Below are 19,099 nucleotides of genomic sequence, written 5' to 3' on the forward strand. Positions count from 1 at the left end.
GCCACCGACCCTGTCCTCATCCCTGCTCTGGGGCCACCTGACCTCATCCCCGCTCCGAGGCGGCCTGACCTCATCCCCTCTCCTGAACCGCCTGATCCCAATCCCATCCTCCTATCTCCCATGGTCACCGGACCTTGCGTTTTTCGTGGAGCTGCCTCCCCTGCTGCCGGATCCCGCTCCCTTCCTAGATGTACTGTAAGTTTGTATTCCTGTCAGTTCCCCTGTTGGTCCTGCCCATTTGGCCCTGGACAGTATGATTAGGGAATCTTCGGGGAAACTTTTGGGAAACACTATTTGCTTCAGCATTTGGGTCCACACCCCTTCTTTAAACCTGACATAATCTGCTTTATTTGATCTGTGTCATTGTATGATTTAAATTTGAGTCAATTCAACTAAAATGATTAAGCAGAAACAACAATATTTTAATAGCAAATCTGAATTAAGTCTACTTGCATCTATAGATACCTTAGCTTAAACAGTTTAGTTCATTATAAACACAAAGTGAACTAAATTACACAAGTTTTGGAGATGTCATTACTTAATTTCAATTGAGGGAATGAGTTTACTCAATCAACTAATCAATTTAATAGGGTTTTCAGTGTGTCATCCGAACCGTAAAGTCAGTGATTGGGATTTTTAGATAATTTGCCTAATTATAAGGTCCTAATAGTAGCCAGAAACATAAGAAAACAATATGGCTTCTGCATTTACATGTTTGATATACAGCATATCCAAAATAGGACTATTATGTCAACATCATAAACTGTCAACCTTGTCAAATTTTCTCCAACAGATGGAGCTGACAGTCAATTTGAAACTATACTGTGTTCTCAATACAGTTTTAATACAAGTTAAATAATATATTTTTCAAAATTTATGGTGAATATTTGACATCAAGGTACACTTTTTGTCCCCCTGATGGTGTTGACATAATGACTGATAAGCGAGGAAAAATGCATTTTGTGAGAAAATGGCAGGAGGTTGCACTTAAATATCTGAATGTGTTTTACGTGTTTAACAAATTACTGAAAAATAATTGCTTGATACATATTTTATGGTGCACGCATATTTCAGGTCTGTGTAGTCTGTTTTGTTCCAGTTCTCAAGAATCACTGAAAGTCGTGGTGGTACCATAGTAAAGTGATGGTATCAGATGGTAATATCATGGATTTACCAAAGTATGTGCCCTAAAAACATGGTATTACTGTGGTACCATGTCCAAAAACAAAAAAAAAAAAACAAAAAAAAAAACAGGGTGCCACAAACATTGTTTAAAGCTGAAATCTAATTCAGTGTTTATACCAGGGGCGGTGCTAGGGCCAGACCTCTGTGGATATGGGGCCATACTTTGAAATATCGGAATATAATACACTTTATAATACAAATCTGAATACATCTATGAGGTGTCATTTATAAAGTAAACTAAAAAAAAAAAAAAGTTTCATTAACATTCCTCTCAGCCTTAGATATGCTTGAAGATCAGAAATTGCATGCTTTTAACACCTATACTTTAAAACACAAATAATAATAATAATAATAATATATACATACATATATATATATATATATATATATATATATATATATATATATATATAAATTTCTATTGACTGCTATGACAACGGGGCCCCATCAGTGCAAAAACTGTCATAACTTTAAAACATAAAACCACTGTAAATGTCATGAGTGGATTTTTTAGAGAAAGCACTAAAAATAAGTACTTTATAGATCAGACAAATAATTTTTTTCCCCCAACATACAGATGTTAGGTTCAAATGTACATGAAAGTACAAGGGAAAGTGTGTATTTTTGGTGCTGTGACAAATCAGCATTTCTTCAAATTTTTTAAAGATCTTAATCACTTTTCAACTTTTTTCTAGAAGTGCATATAAACTATTGTCTTTGTACTGACTTCCCAATAAAGCCAAAGGTGGCTTGGTAACAGGAGTGAGCACGTATTTAACGCGTGCTGAAAGTCCATGCATCCAGAGTATAACTTTAAAACAATGTCTTTATTATATTCCAAAGGGATAAAACATCATCGAAGTTCAATTTCCTTATTCCAACATGTCGATGAAACATAATATGTACACATACCGTCAACATGTTGCAGACATAGTACACTCGAACATAATCATATTGTATGGTGCACATTGCACGTTCAAGTTCCCGTTGTACGCTCAAGCTGCACGGTCAAAAACGGTATGCTTCCCTATGTACCGACACACCTGACTACCATTACCCAAGTGCTCTATTTATCTACAATGCCACCCAGTGGACAACAAAAAAATTACAATTGAAATATATCAGTAAAATGGCTCAGTTAATATCAGAATCAGAATGAGCTTTATTGCCAAGTATGCTTACACATACAAGGAATTTGTCTTGGTGACAGGAGCTTCCAGTACACAACATAAGTGTATATATTTATATATATACACACACACACACACACACACACACACATATATACACATATACACATATATGAATATATATACATACATATACATACATACATACATACACACACACATACACATATGTAGTGCAAATCTAAATACAAATCGGTTATGTACAGTGCAAGGGAATGTAATGGCAGAAAGGTAGGATGTGTTGGATAATATAAAAAGACTAAGCTGTGTATTGCACATTAATTATTGCTCAAAGGGTTAGTTTTAACTGTTCATAAGATGGATAGCCTGGGGGAAAAAACTGTTCCTGTGCCTGACAATTCTGGTACTCAGAGCTCTGAAGCGTCGGCCAGCCTTTTTCCTCACTCTGGAAAAGTATAGTTCTTGAAAGGGGGGGGGGGGGGGGCAACCAATATGCTCATCGTCATCTCGGATGAGGCCGATGACAGTGGTGTCGTCTGCAAACTTCAGGAGCTTGACAGAGGGGTCCTTGGCGATGCAGTCGTTGGTGTAGAGGGAGAAGAGTAGTGGGGAGAGCACACATCCCTGGGGGGCACCAGTGCTGATTGTACAGGTGCTGGAAGTGAATTTCCTCTGTCTCACAAGCTGCTGCCTGTCTGTCAGAAAGCTGGTAATCCACTGACAGATAGACGTGGGAACAGAGAGTTGGTGTAATTTAGTCCGGAGAATAGCTGGGATGATGGTGTTGAAAGCTGAACTGAATCCACAAAAAGGATCCTTGCATATGTCCCTGGTCTGTCCAGATGTTGCAGGATATGATGCAATCCCATGTTGACTGCATCATCCACAGACCTGTTTGCTCGATAAGCAAATTGAAGGGGATCTAGAAAGGGTCCAGTGATGTCCTTCGGGTGGGCCAACACCAGTCTCTCAAATGACTTCATGACCACAGACATCAGGGCGACAGGTCTGTAGTCATTAAGTCCTGTGATTTTTGGTTTCTTTGGGATGGGGATGATAGTGGAACGTTTGAAGCAGCATGGGACTTCACACTGCTCCAGTGATCTATTGAAGATCTGTGTGAAGATGGGGGCCAGCTGGTTAGCACTGGATCTAAGACATTCAGGTGAAACGCCATTTGGGCCCTGTGCTTTCCTTATCCTTTGTTTTTGAAAAACGCAGCTCACATCATCTTCACAGATCTTAAGTGCAGATTGAGTAGCAGGAGGGGGGAGGAGGGGGGTTGCAGGAGGTGTTGGTATTTGTGTGAAGTGAAGGTCAGAGTGGGTGTGGGGTGTGAGATTGGGCCTTTCAAATCTGCAGTAGAACACATTCAGGTCATCAGCCAGTTGTTGGTCCACCACAAGGTTGGGGGTAGGAGTCCTGTAATTCGTAAGTTGTTTCATGCCACTCCACACTGATGCAGGGTCGTTAGCTAAAAACTTGTTTTTCAGCTTCTCAGAGTATCTTCTTTTAGCCACTCTGATTCCCTTATTCAGTGTGTTCCTGGCCTGATTGTACAAGACTTTATCCCCAACTCTGTAAGCATCCTCTTTGGCCTGACGAAGCTGCCTGAGTTCTGCTGTAAACCATGGTTTGTCATTGTTAAATGTTAAATAAGTCCTAGTAGGACTGCACATATCCTCACAGAAACTGTTATATGATGTAACATTATCTGTGGGCTCGTCCAGGTCTGTGGCTGCAGCCTCAAAAACACTCCAATCAGTGCAGTCAAAGTAGGCTTGTAGTTCCAGCTCTGCTTCGTTGGTCCATCTCTTTACAGTCCTTACTAGATGCGTAGCAGATTTTAATTTCTGTCTGTAGGTTGGAAGAAGATGAACCAGACAGTGATCAGATAGTCTCAAAGCTGCTCTAGGAACAGAGCGATATGCATCCTTTATTGTTGTGTAGCAGTGATCCAGTATATTTCTGTCTCTGGTTGGGCATGTAATGTGCTGTTTGTATCTGGGCAGTACACATGTGAGGTTTGCTTTGTTAAAATCCCCAAGAATAATAATAACTGAGTCTGGGTATTGTTGTTCTGTGTCTGTGATTTGATCAGCCAGCTGTTGCAGCGTGACATTCAAACACGCGTTTGGCACGATATACACACTCACCAGAATAGAGGAGGAAAACTCCTGCGGCGAGTAGAAAAGCTTGCAGTTAATAAAGAGCACTTCCAAATTAGGACAGCACATCTTCTTTAACGTTGTTAGATCTGTACACCAACTTTCAATGATGTAAAAGCATGTTCCACTGCCTCTCGTTTTCCCCGTTAACTCCGCGATGCGATCCGCTCTGAACAGCTGAAAGCCCGGCAGATGTAACGCACTGTCCGGAATGGTTTCACACAGCCAGGTTTCTGTGAAGCACAAGGCAGCAGAGGTTGAAAAGTCCTTGTTTGTGCTGGTGAGGAGATGTACTTCGTCTGTTTTGTTAGGGAGAGCGCGGAGATTCACTAGATGAATGCTTCGGCAGCATTGTTCGAAAGCACCGACGGAGTTTGACCAGAACGCTTGCTCGTTTCCCTCGCCTGCGTCTCATAGCGCGTTTAAACAACACAGCCATGCCTCCGACTAAAATGTCAAACAAAACGTTCGAATATTCAAAATCCGGGAAAAGATTGTGTAGAGCCGAGAAGGGCGGGGCCGGGCTGGAATGAGACACACCCGGTCCCCAATCAGCTTGATGGGGCGTGCGAGGGATAAAGGCGGCCGGGGACAACAGCTCGAGAGAGAGAAAATTACAGACAGCTGTGCTGTGTGTTTTTGGTTGTGTGTTTAAGTTGTTCATTAAATTATTATTTAAGTTGTCAAGCCGGTTCTCGCCTCCTCCTTTCCACTGAACCCCCTTACAGATTGACTGGTATATGCTGTCGAATGTTCAGCAGTTCGTCTCTGGTAAAACTGACTGGAAAAAGATTACTAAACACAGGACAAACAAACAAAAACAACAAAACAATAGAAGCACTCCACACCGAGGCGGCCATCCGTGGCGCCATCATGTTGTAATATGAGGATGTGGAAACAAAAAGTATAATAATAATATATTATATATGTATTTATAGCTACAAGATAATAAAATGTTGTTTAAAATAGTTAGATGAAGAAAGTGTCACACAGCAGGACACTAATGACATTGCTTAAAATTGAATGTCAATTACTCACACATGTAAATGTTTATTTAAAAAAATCAATGAAAACAAATATAAATATATGTAAAAGAAAAATAAATAAACACCTCTTAAAGTGTAGCTCTTTGCAGATATTTTGCAGATTAATTGCTCATATTTTCACTCTATGTGAGTTTGTTGCATCTTTATATCTGCAGTGTTTTAATTCCCCAGATTATTCTTGAAAAAAGTGAAAAGCCCTATGCTTTGATAAGCACTGTTTCTGCTATCCTTTAACCAAAGTAAGCCCCAAAGGCTCAAATAGCTACAAAGTAATATTTTTCATGACTTATTTTCTGCATGTTTATCAGGCGTGAGTATTATTCAGCAAGCCACACATCAGCTCCCAGAAATGCAGATGCCTATGTACTGCGCATAGCTTTACTGTTTGCCAATTTTATTTACGCTGCTGTTATTGTATTTGTTATATCTTGCAGTTATTTGTCATTGTGATTATTCGGAGCTCATCTTATACTTAATATATTGTTTTTGGTTGTCACCATTATTGTGATTTGTTTATCAAATAATGAGATCCACACGAGGTATGGAATTGAGGTGCACATATGTATATGCACTCTAATGCATAAGCAATTTCAAAATAAAAGCTTGAATTGAATTGGCTTGACTTGCATAGTTTAGTAAATGTTTGCGTGTTATGGGGTCCGCGTGAGCATGTTGGAGCCCAGGTTGGCTGAATATATCGCCTGTAGGTTGGGCCAGCACTTGTGCAGCAGCAGGCCGGCCCAAAATAACCAGTGGTCCACCGGGAAAATGCCCGGCGCTCCCGGTGGCCAGTCCCTGATACACTGGAATGACTTTGTGAATGAGACAGCCCTTAAAATGTCCGACTCACTGATCAGTGCCCTGACTACTGAATTAGGGAGCTGATTGAGACACGCCCTCTGAGATGATTCTGGTACCCGAGTTTCAGAGATGGGAGGAGTCATAAACTTTCAACATGGTGAGGAGAGTACGTTTCCTGTAGTGAATGACAGGTTTTATTCATTTTTCTAAATACAGCTTATTGTTAACGCTTGCTGATTCGGTCATATTAATTTATGCATATAAGCAACCATTTTATGCATTTTGTACATTTTTACACTGTGAAATTTGCTTGTATTTTACCAAAAGTCCATTATCGTCAGCAGGCTATCTGAGTAATGTATTATTCTGTAAAAATAAAAGTTCCTCAAAAAATATATAGGTATCAACCTGGCATCATCCATGTTTCCTGTTCTTTCTGACAACAAAGTACTTGAACACAACATACTCGTAATTACCACTTCAAGGTAGGGTTGCACCAGCTGTGCGTAAGGTCTCACGTAACTCGGGATGTAAAATTCACACTAAGGGCTTAGTAACTACTAGTTAGTTTGTAACTAAGTCAGTATTTAATTTGGTTGCACCACATGTTCTTAATGCAAGACTTAACTAGTAGGTCGTAAGCTCTCCGTAAAGTAATGCATAGTCACATAATATGATGTTTACCTATATTGATCCAATAAACAGCCTTCAAATTTGTAAACAGAAGTGTTAAAAAACTGTGACCTTCAATTTGATCTTGTTATGGTTAATGTTGAAACCTTGTTTGCTCACATAACTGTCAGCTTCAATAAATTATATCCCCATTAATATACGCATGGTTAAGGAAGGTTATTTCTCTTTTTAAGCGTAAGAAATATGAGATAGTATTTCCTCAAGAAACGCATCTTCTCCGCAGGAAGCTGAAACATTTGGCAAGATATAGGGTGGACATGTTTTCTATAGTGCTGGCTCGAGTAAGAGCAGGGGATTCATTACACTGATAAGTAAACATCTACAATTAAAATGTCTCAAACAGATCGAAGATAAATTAGGAGTCATTATTGTTTTAGCCAAAATTCAGGGACAAAGTCTTATTTTGGCTAATATTTATGCACCTAATGTGGATGATCAGGGCTTTTTTTATAGATCTTGAAGGGATGTTGCAACCCGCTGGCACCCCTCATGATATAATATTGGGAGGAGACTTTAATCTTTTGATGGACTCCTTGATCATAGTGAAGCAAAAGTGTGTAAGCCCCCTAGAGCAGCATTGATGCTTCACAGGATGTGTAAAAATCTTGTTCTTACAGATGTTTGGAGACTTCTGAACCCATCTGGGAGGGACTATACATTTTTTTCATCAGTCCATAAGATTTACTCTAGAATAGATTTTTATTTTTTTATATATCTTATAAGTCCCTCATTTCATCAGTTGTTGATTGCTCAATTGGAAACATTTTAGTATCAGATCATGCCCTTTTGTGTTTAGAGGTGTTGCCACATATGGAGAAAAAGAAATCATATAGTTGGCGCTTTAATGTATCCCTTTTGCAAAATCCTGAATTCCAACAAATGTTAAAGACTGAAATCAATGTCTATATGGAGACCAGCTGGTCCTCAGTACCCTCTGTGGGCATGGCTTGGGAGGCACTTAAAGCGGTTCTTAGGGGCCGGATGATACAGTATGCCTCATTCACTAAAAATTCCAAAGCACAAGAACTTGTGGAGTTGGAAGGGAATATTAAAAGTGCCGAGGCAGAGCTGAAGCGCCGAATGACGTCTGATGGCCTCAGACAATTGACCCGATTGAAAAACAGATATAATTATGTCACAGAAGGTGGAGTTTTGGCTATTCAGGGAAAGACGGTCATACTTTGAGTCGGGTGACAAGGCAGGAAAACTTCTGGCTAGATATATAAAACAGAGAGAGTCTTTTTCTACTATTCCTTCAGTGAAATATGCTGGTGGTGAAATATTTACCTCAGCCATTGATATTAATAATGCTTTTAAAGAATTCTATCTTGATCTCTATAGTTCCACGTCTTCGTCTACTGATGAGGATATTAGAAACTTTGTGGAACCATTAGAACTTCCTAAACTGACGGCTGAGCATAAAAATTCTGAGATAACCTTGGAGGAGCTTGGCGAGGTAATTAAGGACTTGCCTACAGGCAAGGCTCCGGGGCCAGATGGCTTTGCCGCTGAGTTTTTTAGATCTTGTGCTACAGAATTGGCTCCACTTTTGCTAGAAGTTTATATGGAATCAATAAAGAATGGAAAGCTTCCGCCAACCATGACACAAGCCCAGATCAGTGTGATTCAGTGTGAAAATGGACAAAGATCCAAGCAAGTGTAAGAGTTACCGTCTAATTTCCCTGATGCAGCTAGATGTTAAAATATTGTCAAAAATTCTGGCCAACCAATTAAGTAAAGTAATGACATCTCTTATACATATAGATCAGGTGGGGTTTATTTGGGGCCGTATCTCTTTTTTAGGTGTTTCATTAATATCATGTGGTCAGTGGCGAATGATCAGACTCCGGCCGCTGCCATCTCACCGAAAAGGCGTTTGATATGGTAGAATGGGATCTTTTTAAGATTTTGGAAATGTACGGGTTTGGGAATACTTTAATTGGTTGGATTAGGTTACTTTATAGACACCTGGTACTGGCGGTACAAACTAATGGATTAATTTCAGATTATTTTACTCTGGATAGGGGAACCTGTCAGGGTTGCCCTCTTTCCCCATTGTTGTTCTGTCTTGCCCTGGAACCATTGGCAGCCGCGATAAGAAAGGAGGATGATTTTCCAGGGGTGGTGGCGGGAGGTGTGGTGCATAAGCTTTTGCTTTACGCAGATTATATTTTATTATTCGTCTCCGACCCTACTAGATCTATGACTTGCCTGCACAGAATTAGTAATTCCTTTTTGAAGCTCTCGGGATACAGAGTGAATTGGTCTAAATCCAAAGCTTTGGCTCTGACAGCGTATTGCCCTTTAACAGCTTTTCAACCAGGTGCCTTCCAGTGGCCCAAGCATGGCATTAAGTATTTGGGCATTTTATTTCCAGCAAATTTGAGTGATAAAGTTAGAGTTAATTTTGACCCTTTAATAAAAAGGTTTTCAAGTGATGTGGACAGGTGGGCTTCACTACATTTATCTATGACTGTGAAGGTTAATGTTATAAAAACAATTGTATTCCAAAATTCAACTACCTACTACAATCTCTCCCCATTGAAGTTCCCCTCTTATATTTTAAAGAATTTGATAGTATAGCTAAATCCATTATTTGGAATGGTAAACGCCCTCGGTTGCATTCCAGTAAGTTACATAGAACAATTGACAAAGGTGGGTTAGGTCTCCCCAAGATTTTGTTTTACTATTATGCTTTTGGTCTCATACATTTGGCAGATTGGTCATTTCCACCTGAGAGAGCCCCTCCCTGGCTCTTTATTGAACAGGAAATCCTTGCCCCTATCTTGCCATTGCAAAGTCTTTCTACCAAGCTGCCCGGAGAAGTAAAGACACATCCCGTTATCTCGCACACGCATTTATTGTGGACAAAAGTTTCCCACGTGTTCAATTCAGACATTTACCTGAATGTTGCCGCAAGTATTTGGTTGAACCCTAAATTATGCATTAATAAGTCCTCTTTCTGCTGGGCAGAATGGATTGAGGAGGGTGTTGCTACGCTGGGTGACCTGTATGAAAATGGAGCATTGAGATCCTTTGAAAATATAATACAGTGGTTTGGGATTCCCAGATCTCAATTCTACAAGTACTTACAGCTGCACCATCTACTCTGAACCACCTTTGGGTGTAGTACACAGCCCCCTAAAGGCACTCTTGAGATGGTACTTGCTGGTTTTAGAAAAGGTTGTGAAGCTTCAGCATACTATTCCTGGCTAATTCAGAGTTTAGGGGACAGGGTTTTAACATCTCTTAAGAAGATTGTATAGGCTTGGCCTTAAAGACACACCTACTTGCTGGCGATGCCAGTTGGAGGATGGGGACATAGCCCATGGTTTTTGGTTCTGTACTAAGACTCAAGAGTTTTGGTCGAGGGTTCAGAATTTTTTTATCTGTGTGGTCTCGAGCACTCAGATTTTATTTAATATATATATATATATATATATATATATATATATATATATATATATATAATATAACTGATAAAAGTTGATTCCGTGTATTCGTGTTGTTTAAATATGTGTATGGAACCAATACAAAATTAAATAAATAAATACGCAGGTTTGGGAGGGTTACTTTTAAAATGTATTCCACTACAGATTACAGAATACATGCTGTAAAATGTAACGAATTTCATTAGATTACTCAAGGTCAGTAACGTAATCTAAATACTTTGGATTACTTCTACAGCACTGGTAGATTTTTTTTCACTTGTTTTGTCTTAAAAACATCTGCCTGTAGTGGAATACAGTTACTAATATTTTGTATTTAAATACATAATCCCGTTACATGTATTCTGTTACTCCCCAACCCTGAAAATACGATACGTAATAAAAGTAGATTTGATAAATAGTATATTTGCCCTGTGTAAATAACAATATATAGGAAATGTATCTAAAATAAATAAGGGGTGATAAATAAACTAATACAACAGGCTGGAAAAATAGACATTTATTCATTTTAATATCCTATATATATTTTGAATGTGTTGAAACTTCACACCGGGCGATGCACCCTGAAAACTGCCCTGTTTGAACGGTTTCATGCTGAAGGGCTTAAAAGTACGTTTTTTCTCTCTCATAAATGTAAACTAGTGTAAATGTCAACATCATACTGTATGTCGAAATGATTGATGCCTGTCACACAAAACATTGGCTCATTGATGTCATAAAATATCAGTCTGCTTTTTTATTCCAACCGTTACTCCTGGTCGGAGTCTTCCGTAAATATTTAGTTTATACGTAGGGTTACATCCTACCTAATTTAATGGTGCAACCCTCAAATGTTTAGTAGTCCGTAAATTGTGACTTTAGTGTCCATTTATGCCACAACTAGGCTAAGCTGTAACTTATGTATAGCTGGTGTAACCGGTCCCAGAAGTGGGAAGTAGGATAATTCCGACAGCACATGAAGATAGCATAAGCCCCAGTATCCCAACCCTAGAGCTGCCCATGGTTTATATGTTATAGTGATGGGAATATCAAATCATTTTGAGTCTCAAAATGAGCAAAATGAACGAATCTTTATTCAAGTCATTTCGTTCATTTGAGCAGAATTAAATTAAAATTACATTTTCAATAGCTTCTGGGAACGTGACGTCAGCAACGCAATGCATGTTGGGACTTTAGGACACAGAAACTGTGGTGGATACAGTGTTGTATTGGAAATAGATGGTATAGTTTGTATTATACAGATAAAAATACGTAACAATGGTGAATGCTTGTTGTGTAATTAACTGCCATAATCGCACTCACGACCGGCGTGGAAACCGTACTTCAAATGGAGTGCGATTTTTCAGCTTTCCCACCTGGAAACAACACGTTGGATCTCAGGTCTCCGAGTTAACAAAGTGCCGTCGCATGGCATGGGTAGCAGCAGTAAGACGGAAAAACATCACCTTCAACAACATTCCCCGACACGTTTGTTCACACCATTTTCACAAAGGTAAGATATAATCAAAGCACATCTAACTGTTTTTGTTGTTACCGCTAGCAATGCAAACATGGCGTAGAGTTGTTGCTACACCGCTAACTTTGCACTAGTAACTGGCTACATAGCTACATAACTAATCAAATTCGGCCTTTTCTTTTTAGGCAAACCAGCCTATGAAATGCTAGAGTGTGATCCTGACTGGGTACCATCATTACATCTTGGGCACACAGAAGTTAAAGCAACGCACTGGGCGGTTTAACAGGAGAACACAGAGACAGCAAGCTGTCACAGGGACTAATGCTGCACCTGCACCACTTGATCTAGCTGGCCAGAGACTGGAGATGGATGAAGCTGCAACACCAGATGGTGCTTCACAGATGGATGACACTGGTTCAAAAGACAACACTGCAGAACAGCAGGAATGTCTTTTTTGTAGCTGCAGGCGTGCCGAAATTAACTGCTTGTTTAAGCTTCTTCCCTGCCTGCCACAGACCGGCCGAAAACTTTCACCTTTTCAGATGCTCCTCTCAACTCTGATGCGCCTGAGGCTGAATCTGCCATGCGGTAGCTCGTTAAGATCATCGGACCACTCTTTGTGTTCGTACGGATCGAGCCTATTGATTTCCTTGATTTTTTGTAAGTACCGCAACTTTGCTTCCTTGTTGAGCTTTTCTCTATATAGAATCTTGCACTTGGTCTTCGTTCGGTCCATTATTATTTTTTTGTTGTTTTTTTTCCTGTTTATTATCGCTGATAACTGATGAGCGTGTCCTAAAACATGGCGGCAACTACCCAGAATGCAATGCGTAGTGACGTAGTTTCCCAAGCTCTATAGTCAAATCCACCCCAATACATCTACTTATGCAAACTATGATTATAGTTCCAATAAGGAAACATTTATAATGCAGCCAAGGACAAATTATGAGAAACAGAAATTATTAGTTCACCTAGTTATTATTCAAAGTTAATAATGTTGACATATTACAAAGATGTATAATTTGTCATCATTATGAACAATTTTGAACAGCACACTATATGGTAAATGTGAACTAATTTAGTCAAAGTAATGTCAAACCCATGGAAGGGGTCAATGAGCATCAACAGGTTATAACAGACTTCAGTGGGAGGAGAAAGATGTTTTTCATTTCCCGTAGAAGTTTTGTTCCTGTTCAGTCAGTAAATGACGTCGCGGTGATCACAAACAATGAAGATGGTGAAAGCATTGAGCAATTTTGTCTGGACGGACGATGAGGTTGCTTTATTACTACAATTACTTTGCTGGAGAAGCCTCAATAAACTCAAAATCTTGAGCAGCACAAACACTACTGTCCAGTGGTCCGCCATTGTAGTTTTGAATGTCTCGCGCGTTGTTTTGAAGTACTCACGCGCATGCCTATAGACTGAACTCTCAAGATTATTCAATAAACTCTGCTCATATTTACCATCACTTCGTCTCCTGCCTTCTTCTGTATCCCCCCTGCTGAATCTTGGGCTCGTAGGAGAGTAAGTTAACATAAGCTGTTGGTGTTGACTGGTTTTGGATATTAGACAGAACTCTGATATATGGATATATTCTGATGGAGAGAGAGGTCTTGTGTACACTGGATCTAACATGCATTTTCACTATTCTAAGCATATCAATGAATACTGTACATGGTATCACATCTCTGTCTGTAGGCTATATGCATATGTGGTGGGTGAATGAATTGCAGGGTAAATGTACATCAGATAAAATTAAGTTAATAAATAAATAAATAACATTTAAAATGCAAATACATTTTTCCCATCTGAATCCATACATTAATTTCAAGATTTTCAAATAGCAGGTTCTGCCTACTGTACAATGTTCACACTCCATACAAAACACTCCAAGTGAATAAATTGTTGATTACTGTTATTTGCACAGACACCAGTATTCATATTGATAATTATACATCTCAAATTGATGCCTATCAATCCATAATCCTTTATATAACACGTAATACGCGTGCGCATGTCGTCATCGTATTTGCATGTTTACACGGAGACGATAACAGCATCGTTTTCAAAAACTTGCACTTTGAAACCCGTTTTCAAAAGTTTGCGTTTTCAGTCCCCAAAACGCCGTTGTCGTGAAAACGAACAGCCAAAACGCATAAAATGTTTTCAGTATATTGAAAGTATGAAAACATTGTCGTGTAAACGGCCCCTAAGTCAGCTGCCTATCTACAGCATTTTATTGGTTATACTCTCAGTATAGTAGATTTAAAAACAAAAACGAATATAAACATTCATAACTGCAAACTTAAAATGGGAGACCTAAGATTTGCATCCTACATCTGGAAACAAGAAGCATGTATGGCTAGTGCTCATTTTTCATGTGATTTTTGTTTAAAGTTGCAGTATAAAGGTGTGACTCATAACCCTGTAAGATATGGCATCTTCAATGACAACTACAGCGAATGGAGTTACGGTGGTGATGCATATCCCAACAGAGTTAAAAAATGAGTTTCTGGACCCAAAAGAGAGCTTGGTTGTCCCAGAAAAGCCCAGTCTGCCACCTGCAACCAGGATGTTCCTGAAGAGAAAGCCCCTGTCACTGGGGGTGAGAGTTTCACAGTAACCATTTAAAGGAAAATTCTGGGTTAAATTCAAATAAATCTCTATTGGTGGCAGAAAATATTTTTGTTTGTAAAAACAAGCATGTGTACAGTAAAGCACCTACATTGGAAGACTATGGGGCAAGGCATCGCACCAGAACAAACGTTAAATTGCAGACGATTTTGAAAGTTTAGCCACGAACAAGGCTGTAGCAAGGTATTCTGGGCCCCCTGACTGTATATTGGTCAAGGACCCTTTCCTATTAAAAATAAAAATAAAGTTTTGAATTTGCTGTGGGGCCCCCCTGGACCTGTGGGCCCCTAGAATCGTTACCACCTTTCACCCCACTAGCTACAGCCCTGGCCACGAAACTTAATCATTATAACTGATAATATGAAGCTAGTGTGATTGCTTACCAACCTTGACTGTGCAAAGTTATAACCAATTCTTAAATTAATATAAGTGCTTTAACAAGAATCTGAGCTTCTTCATCTTAACCCTCTGATCTAAATGCCTTGCCCTATAGATTCCATTGTAAGTGCATTACTGTGGACCTAATTTTTGCTTTGGTTTGTAGCTGAAAGATGGGTGTAAATAATTTTCTGTGGTTATTGACATGATGTCGAGAGCTTAAATTTTATTGAACCCTGAACATTTCTGTAAATAAATGTTGTTCAGAACTTACAAGTATGCATATTGAGATGTGAATAGAGATATATCCTTGAATGGAATGTGTAGTATAGTGTGTGTTAAGTGGATTTTTCTTTGTTTGGGCAGTTGGTGCAGGTATTTACTGGTTTGGTAATCATGGCATTGAGCACCATCACACTTGTCATCAACACACTGCCTGCTGAGATTGTATTCACTCTTGGACTTCCTGTGAGTGACAAACATATAAGCATTATAATCTGTATTCACTATTCATTTAACTGAAATATGAATAATTATCATTAGGTGTTTGTGTATTGTATTCTTTTGTCTACTGTATATTGTCTAATTGTTTTTGTATGTGTTTTACTCCCCCCCCCCCCTTTTTTTTTTTCAGCCTCAGTAGTTTTAGTTAAGGTTAAACCATAAAAATTATATATCCTTTAAAATAAAACAATTTATACATGGTGGTGTAATTACAAATACATTTGTTTGGCAGTTTGTCATCTCTGGGTCTGTCGCAATTGTGGCACACTCGAGGTCCAATCTTACTTTGGTGAGTAAATTCTCATCTTTACTGACTTTTTCATCAGCATTTTAACTTTGGTGAAGACAAATAATTTTCACATCATCTCTGCACGATCATAATCTTGTAAATATTGTCATGATTCATGGCTAAAGTGCACACCAGACCAGAGTGCTTGCAACCCCTTCAGATATAATAAGATATGAATATAAATATATAATAAAGATGTAATCCCTGACATGTAAACTGAGGTTAATAGTTGGTCTCTATGTGTGCAGTGATGTACAGTACAAGGTAGCTGTGTCAATAGGTGCTTCGTTCTATAGCCATACAATATATTGTGTATATTAGCATGGGTAATTATAGTGCTGTATTGACCAATCAGCATCCAGACCAGAACAATTCATTTCAAAATGAGGCTCATTACATTCTTGATTACTAATATGTGAAATGAGTTAATTGGTGTAAAATAGCTATTTGCAATTTATTGCAATATATGTCTGAAAGTACCCAGAATGAAATGTGCTGCATTCTGTAAGAAATTCTCTTTCATATTGTTTGTCTTTGGGCAGATCAAAACCACGCTGGCCATGAGTGTGATGTGTGCTGTGATGGCTGCAGGAGGAATTGGCTACTTCAGTTGGCAGCTCAGCATTAGACCGGAAAATGGCTCTTCTTGTGATGAAGGGCGCTTCTGGATATGTTCATACAACAGAAGTAAATTTTATGTACGAAACTACTGATGATTTATGGGGGTGGTACATGGGTCATCAGTTTTTTCATTTATGGTTTGGGCTTTTCCGTGACAGAACTTGATTATCTGTATGTCGTGGGGGTTTTTTTTTTTGTGTGTGTGTGTGTGTGTGTGTGTGTGTGTGTGTGGTTTTTTTTATTTATTTATTTATTTTTTTTAAATCCTTTTTTTTTTTTTTTTTAGAATTTAAAGGATGGAATGAAAGGTCTTCTGCTGGCACTATCTTTTCTTGAACTGTGTGTTTGCATCACTCTGTCCATTGTCTCAGGTCAGGCCATCTGGCAGGTTACCAAACAGGTGAGACTAGACCTCGGTGGAGGTTCATACAGTATTTATGATATATCCAAAGTATTGGTGTATAAGGATATATTGTGTTATGTACTGTATATATGATAGTTGGGTGGTCTGGTGTAGAACTTAATCTCAGACAGACAGATAGATAGATAGATAGATAGATAAGTTTTAAAGTATTAATGTAAATAAGTAGTATTTAATTCACTAGATTATTAAAAAAATAAGCATTACCATATCGTTATGTAATATATAAAACATTTTTAGGTTGAATTTCTAGCAAAAATAACTACATTGTTATTCAGTATATACCGTACAATGATATAAAATTACTTGTACCTTGAAATACATTTTTGATCATACTGACCACCTCTGAATAGTTGTAGGCTAAATGAAAAAAAAAAAAAAAAAAAAAAAAAAAAAATATATATATATATATATATATATATATATATATATATATATATATATATATATATATATATAATAATTCTTCATTTTTGTATGTAGGCCCTATATGGAGATCTCTCATTTCCTGGTTTTGACATCTGGATGTGTTCTTACAGAATCTTGCCTCTTTATTTCAGGATGAAACAGATGTTGACTTTTATGGCAGTGAGTCTAGTCTCCTGAAAGATGGGGTGGATTGTGCATCCAAACCCTGAGCAGCCACACTTGATTTCCCCCACTAGTTTGGCATACAGTATATCAAGCCAAAGTTTTAATCATAGGCTGACGGTAATAATATTTGCTTTATATTATTTTATTTTATTTAATACAACATAACCATTTCTATTTAGATGGCTAGTAATCTGTGGTAGTATGATGATTTGTAAAGTAATTAAATAATTGCACTTTCCTTTAAACAGACTTTTGTATGGGAAGATTCCGTGGGACTTGTGGCACATTTTTTGTTGATTTTCTAAATAAAATGCATTGTCTTTCATTATATTTCTTTCAATTAATTGAGTTAGGTTGCTCAGTTTCGCACTCTGCCAGCCAGGACACACACACACACACACACACATAACAAAGGCATCATTTACAGTGGGGAAATGTCCACACCACTTTTTGCTATGGCAAATGTTGTCCCCACCACTTTATGAAATAGCTCGCAGCAGGAATGTGTCTAAGGAATTGTCAAGCAGGAGTTCGTTACATTTGTATGTGTTACAATGGAAATGTTGTTGCTTGATCTTGTATTTTTTAAAGTTTGCTTTGTGTTCGTTGCAGTTGTCGCGGTTGTCCTGTCACAGATATTGACACTGCTCAGACTTGCCCTCTACTTCTCTATCATTCATCCTCGGTTCACTCTATTTCAGTGAAATCCAAAACAAACTAAAACAAAAACGCCCTGCTCCTGATAAACATCTACAGACATACTCCAGCAATTTTGGTTTACTAAATAAAAACTTTATAGTGCTGGGTTTGAACCCAAGACCTCTTGCACTCAAAGCAATTAGCTTACCTCTAGATCAACTAGATGTGATCCAAGCAATTATCTACCGACCTAGAAAATCCCAGAACCAACAGTGGCAGATTTATTATCAAATAAAATGGTAACACTTCACAGTAAGGTTCTAGTCGTTTATATTGGTACATATATTAGGTATCATGAACTAATAATGATCAATATTTTTAACAGCATTTAATGATCTTGGTTATTGTTCTTTTTTTTTTTTTCTTTTTTTTTTTACAAATAAACAATAACCAAGATCATTAAATGCTGTTAAAAATATTGATAATAAAAAATATACAATTGTTCATTGTTAGACACTATATGTTGGTTCAAAATGCATAAACTAATATTATATAAAACATTTAATTCAAAAAAAAAATTATTAGTAGGTTACATGTTGAAATTAACATTAACCAATGCTGTAGAAGTAGGCTATTCATTGTTCTTCTTGTTTAAGGAATATTCCGGGTTCAAAACAAGTTAAGCTCAATCAACAGCATTTGTGGCATAATGTTGATTACCACAAAAAATGAATTTCGACTCGTCCCTCCTTTTCTTTAAAAGAGTACAAATCTGGGTTACAGTGAGGCACTTACAATGGAAATGAATGGGGCCAATCTGTAAACGTTAATACTCACTTTTTCAAAAGTATAGCCACAAGATGTGAACCAGACATGTGCTAACATGATTTTCGTGTGATAAAATCACTTGTTAACCTTTTCTCTGTAAAGTTATCCAATTTTACAGCTATATTGCCATTACAACGTAACACTGTAAACCCCAAAACGACCATAAAAGCTACAATATAAACAACTTTACAGCTCAAATAATACACTATTTTTAAAATAATTAATTTAAGTGCTTTTAT

General features: G+C 38.0%; 1 protein-coding gene across 1 annotated transcript; it reads left to right on the forward strand.

Annotated features, from left to right (window-relative positions):
- The first annotated feature begins 14,386 nt into the window (after positions 1-14,386).
- Positions 14,387-17,437, forward strand: LOC127453376 (uncharacterized). Its single transcript, XM_051719705.1, has 6 exons — positions 14,387-14,557; positions 15,331-15,432; positions 15,701-15,757; positions 16,300-16,444; positions 16,750-16,778; positions 17,339-17,437. The coding sequence occupies exons 1-6, from the start codon at positions 14,387-14,389 to the stop codon at positions 17,435-17,437; spliced, it is 603 nt and encodes a 200-aa protein (XP_051575665.1).
- The last annotated feature ends 1,662 nt before the right edge of the window (positions 17,438-19,099 follow it).

This window comes from Myxocyprinus asiaticus, chromosome 15 (assembly GCF_019703515.2).
Source record: "Myxocyprinus asiaticus isolate MX2 ecotype Aquarium Trade chromosome 15, UBuf_Myxa_2, whole genome shotgun sequence".
Lineage (NCBI taxonomy): Eukaryota > Metazoa > Chordata > Actinopteri > Cypriniformes > Catostomidae > Myxocyprinus > Myxocyprinus asiaticus.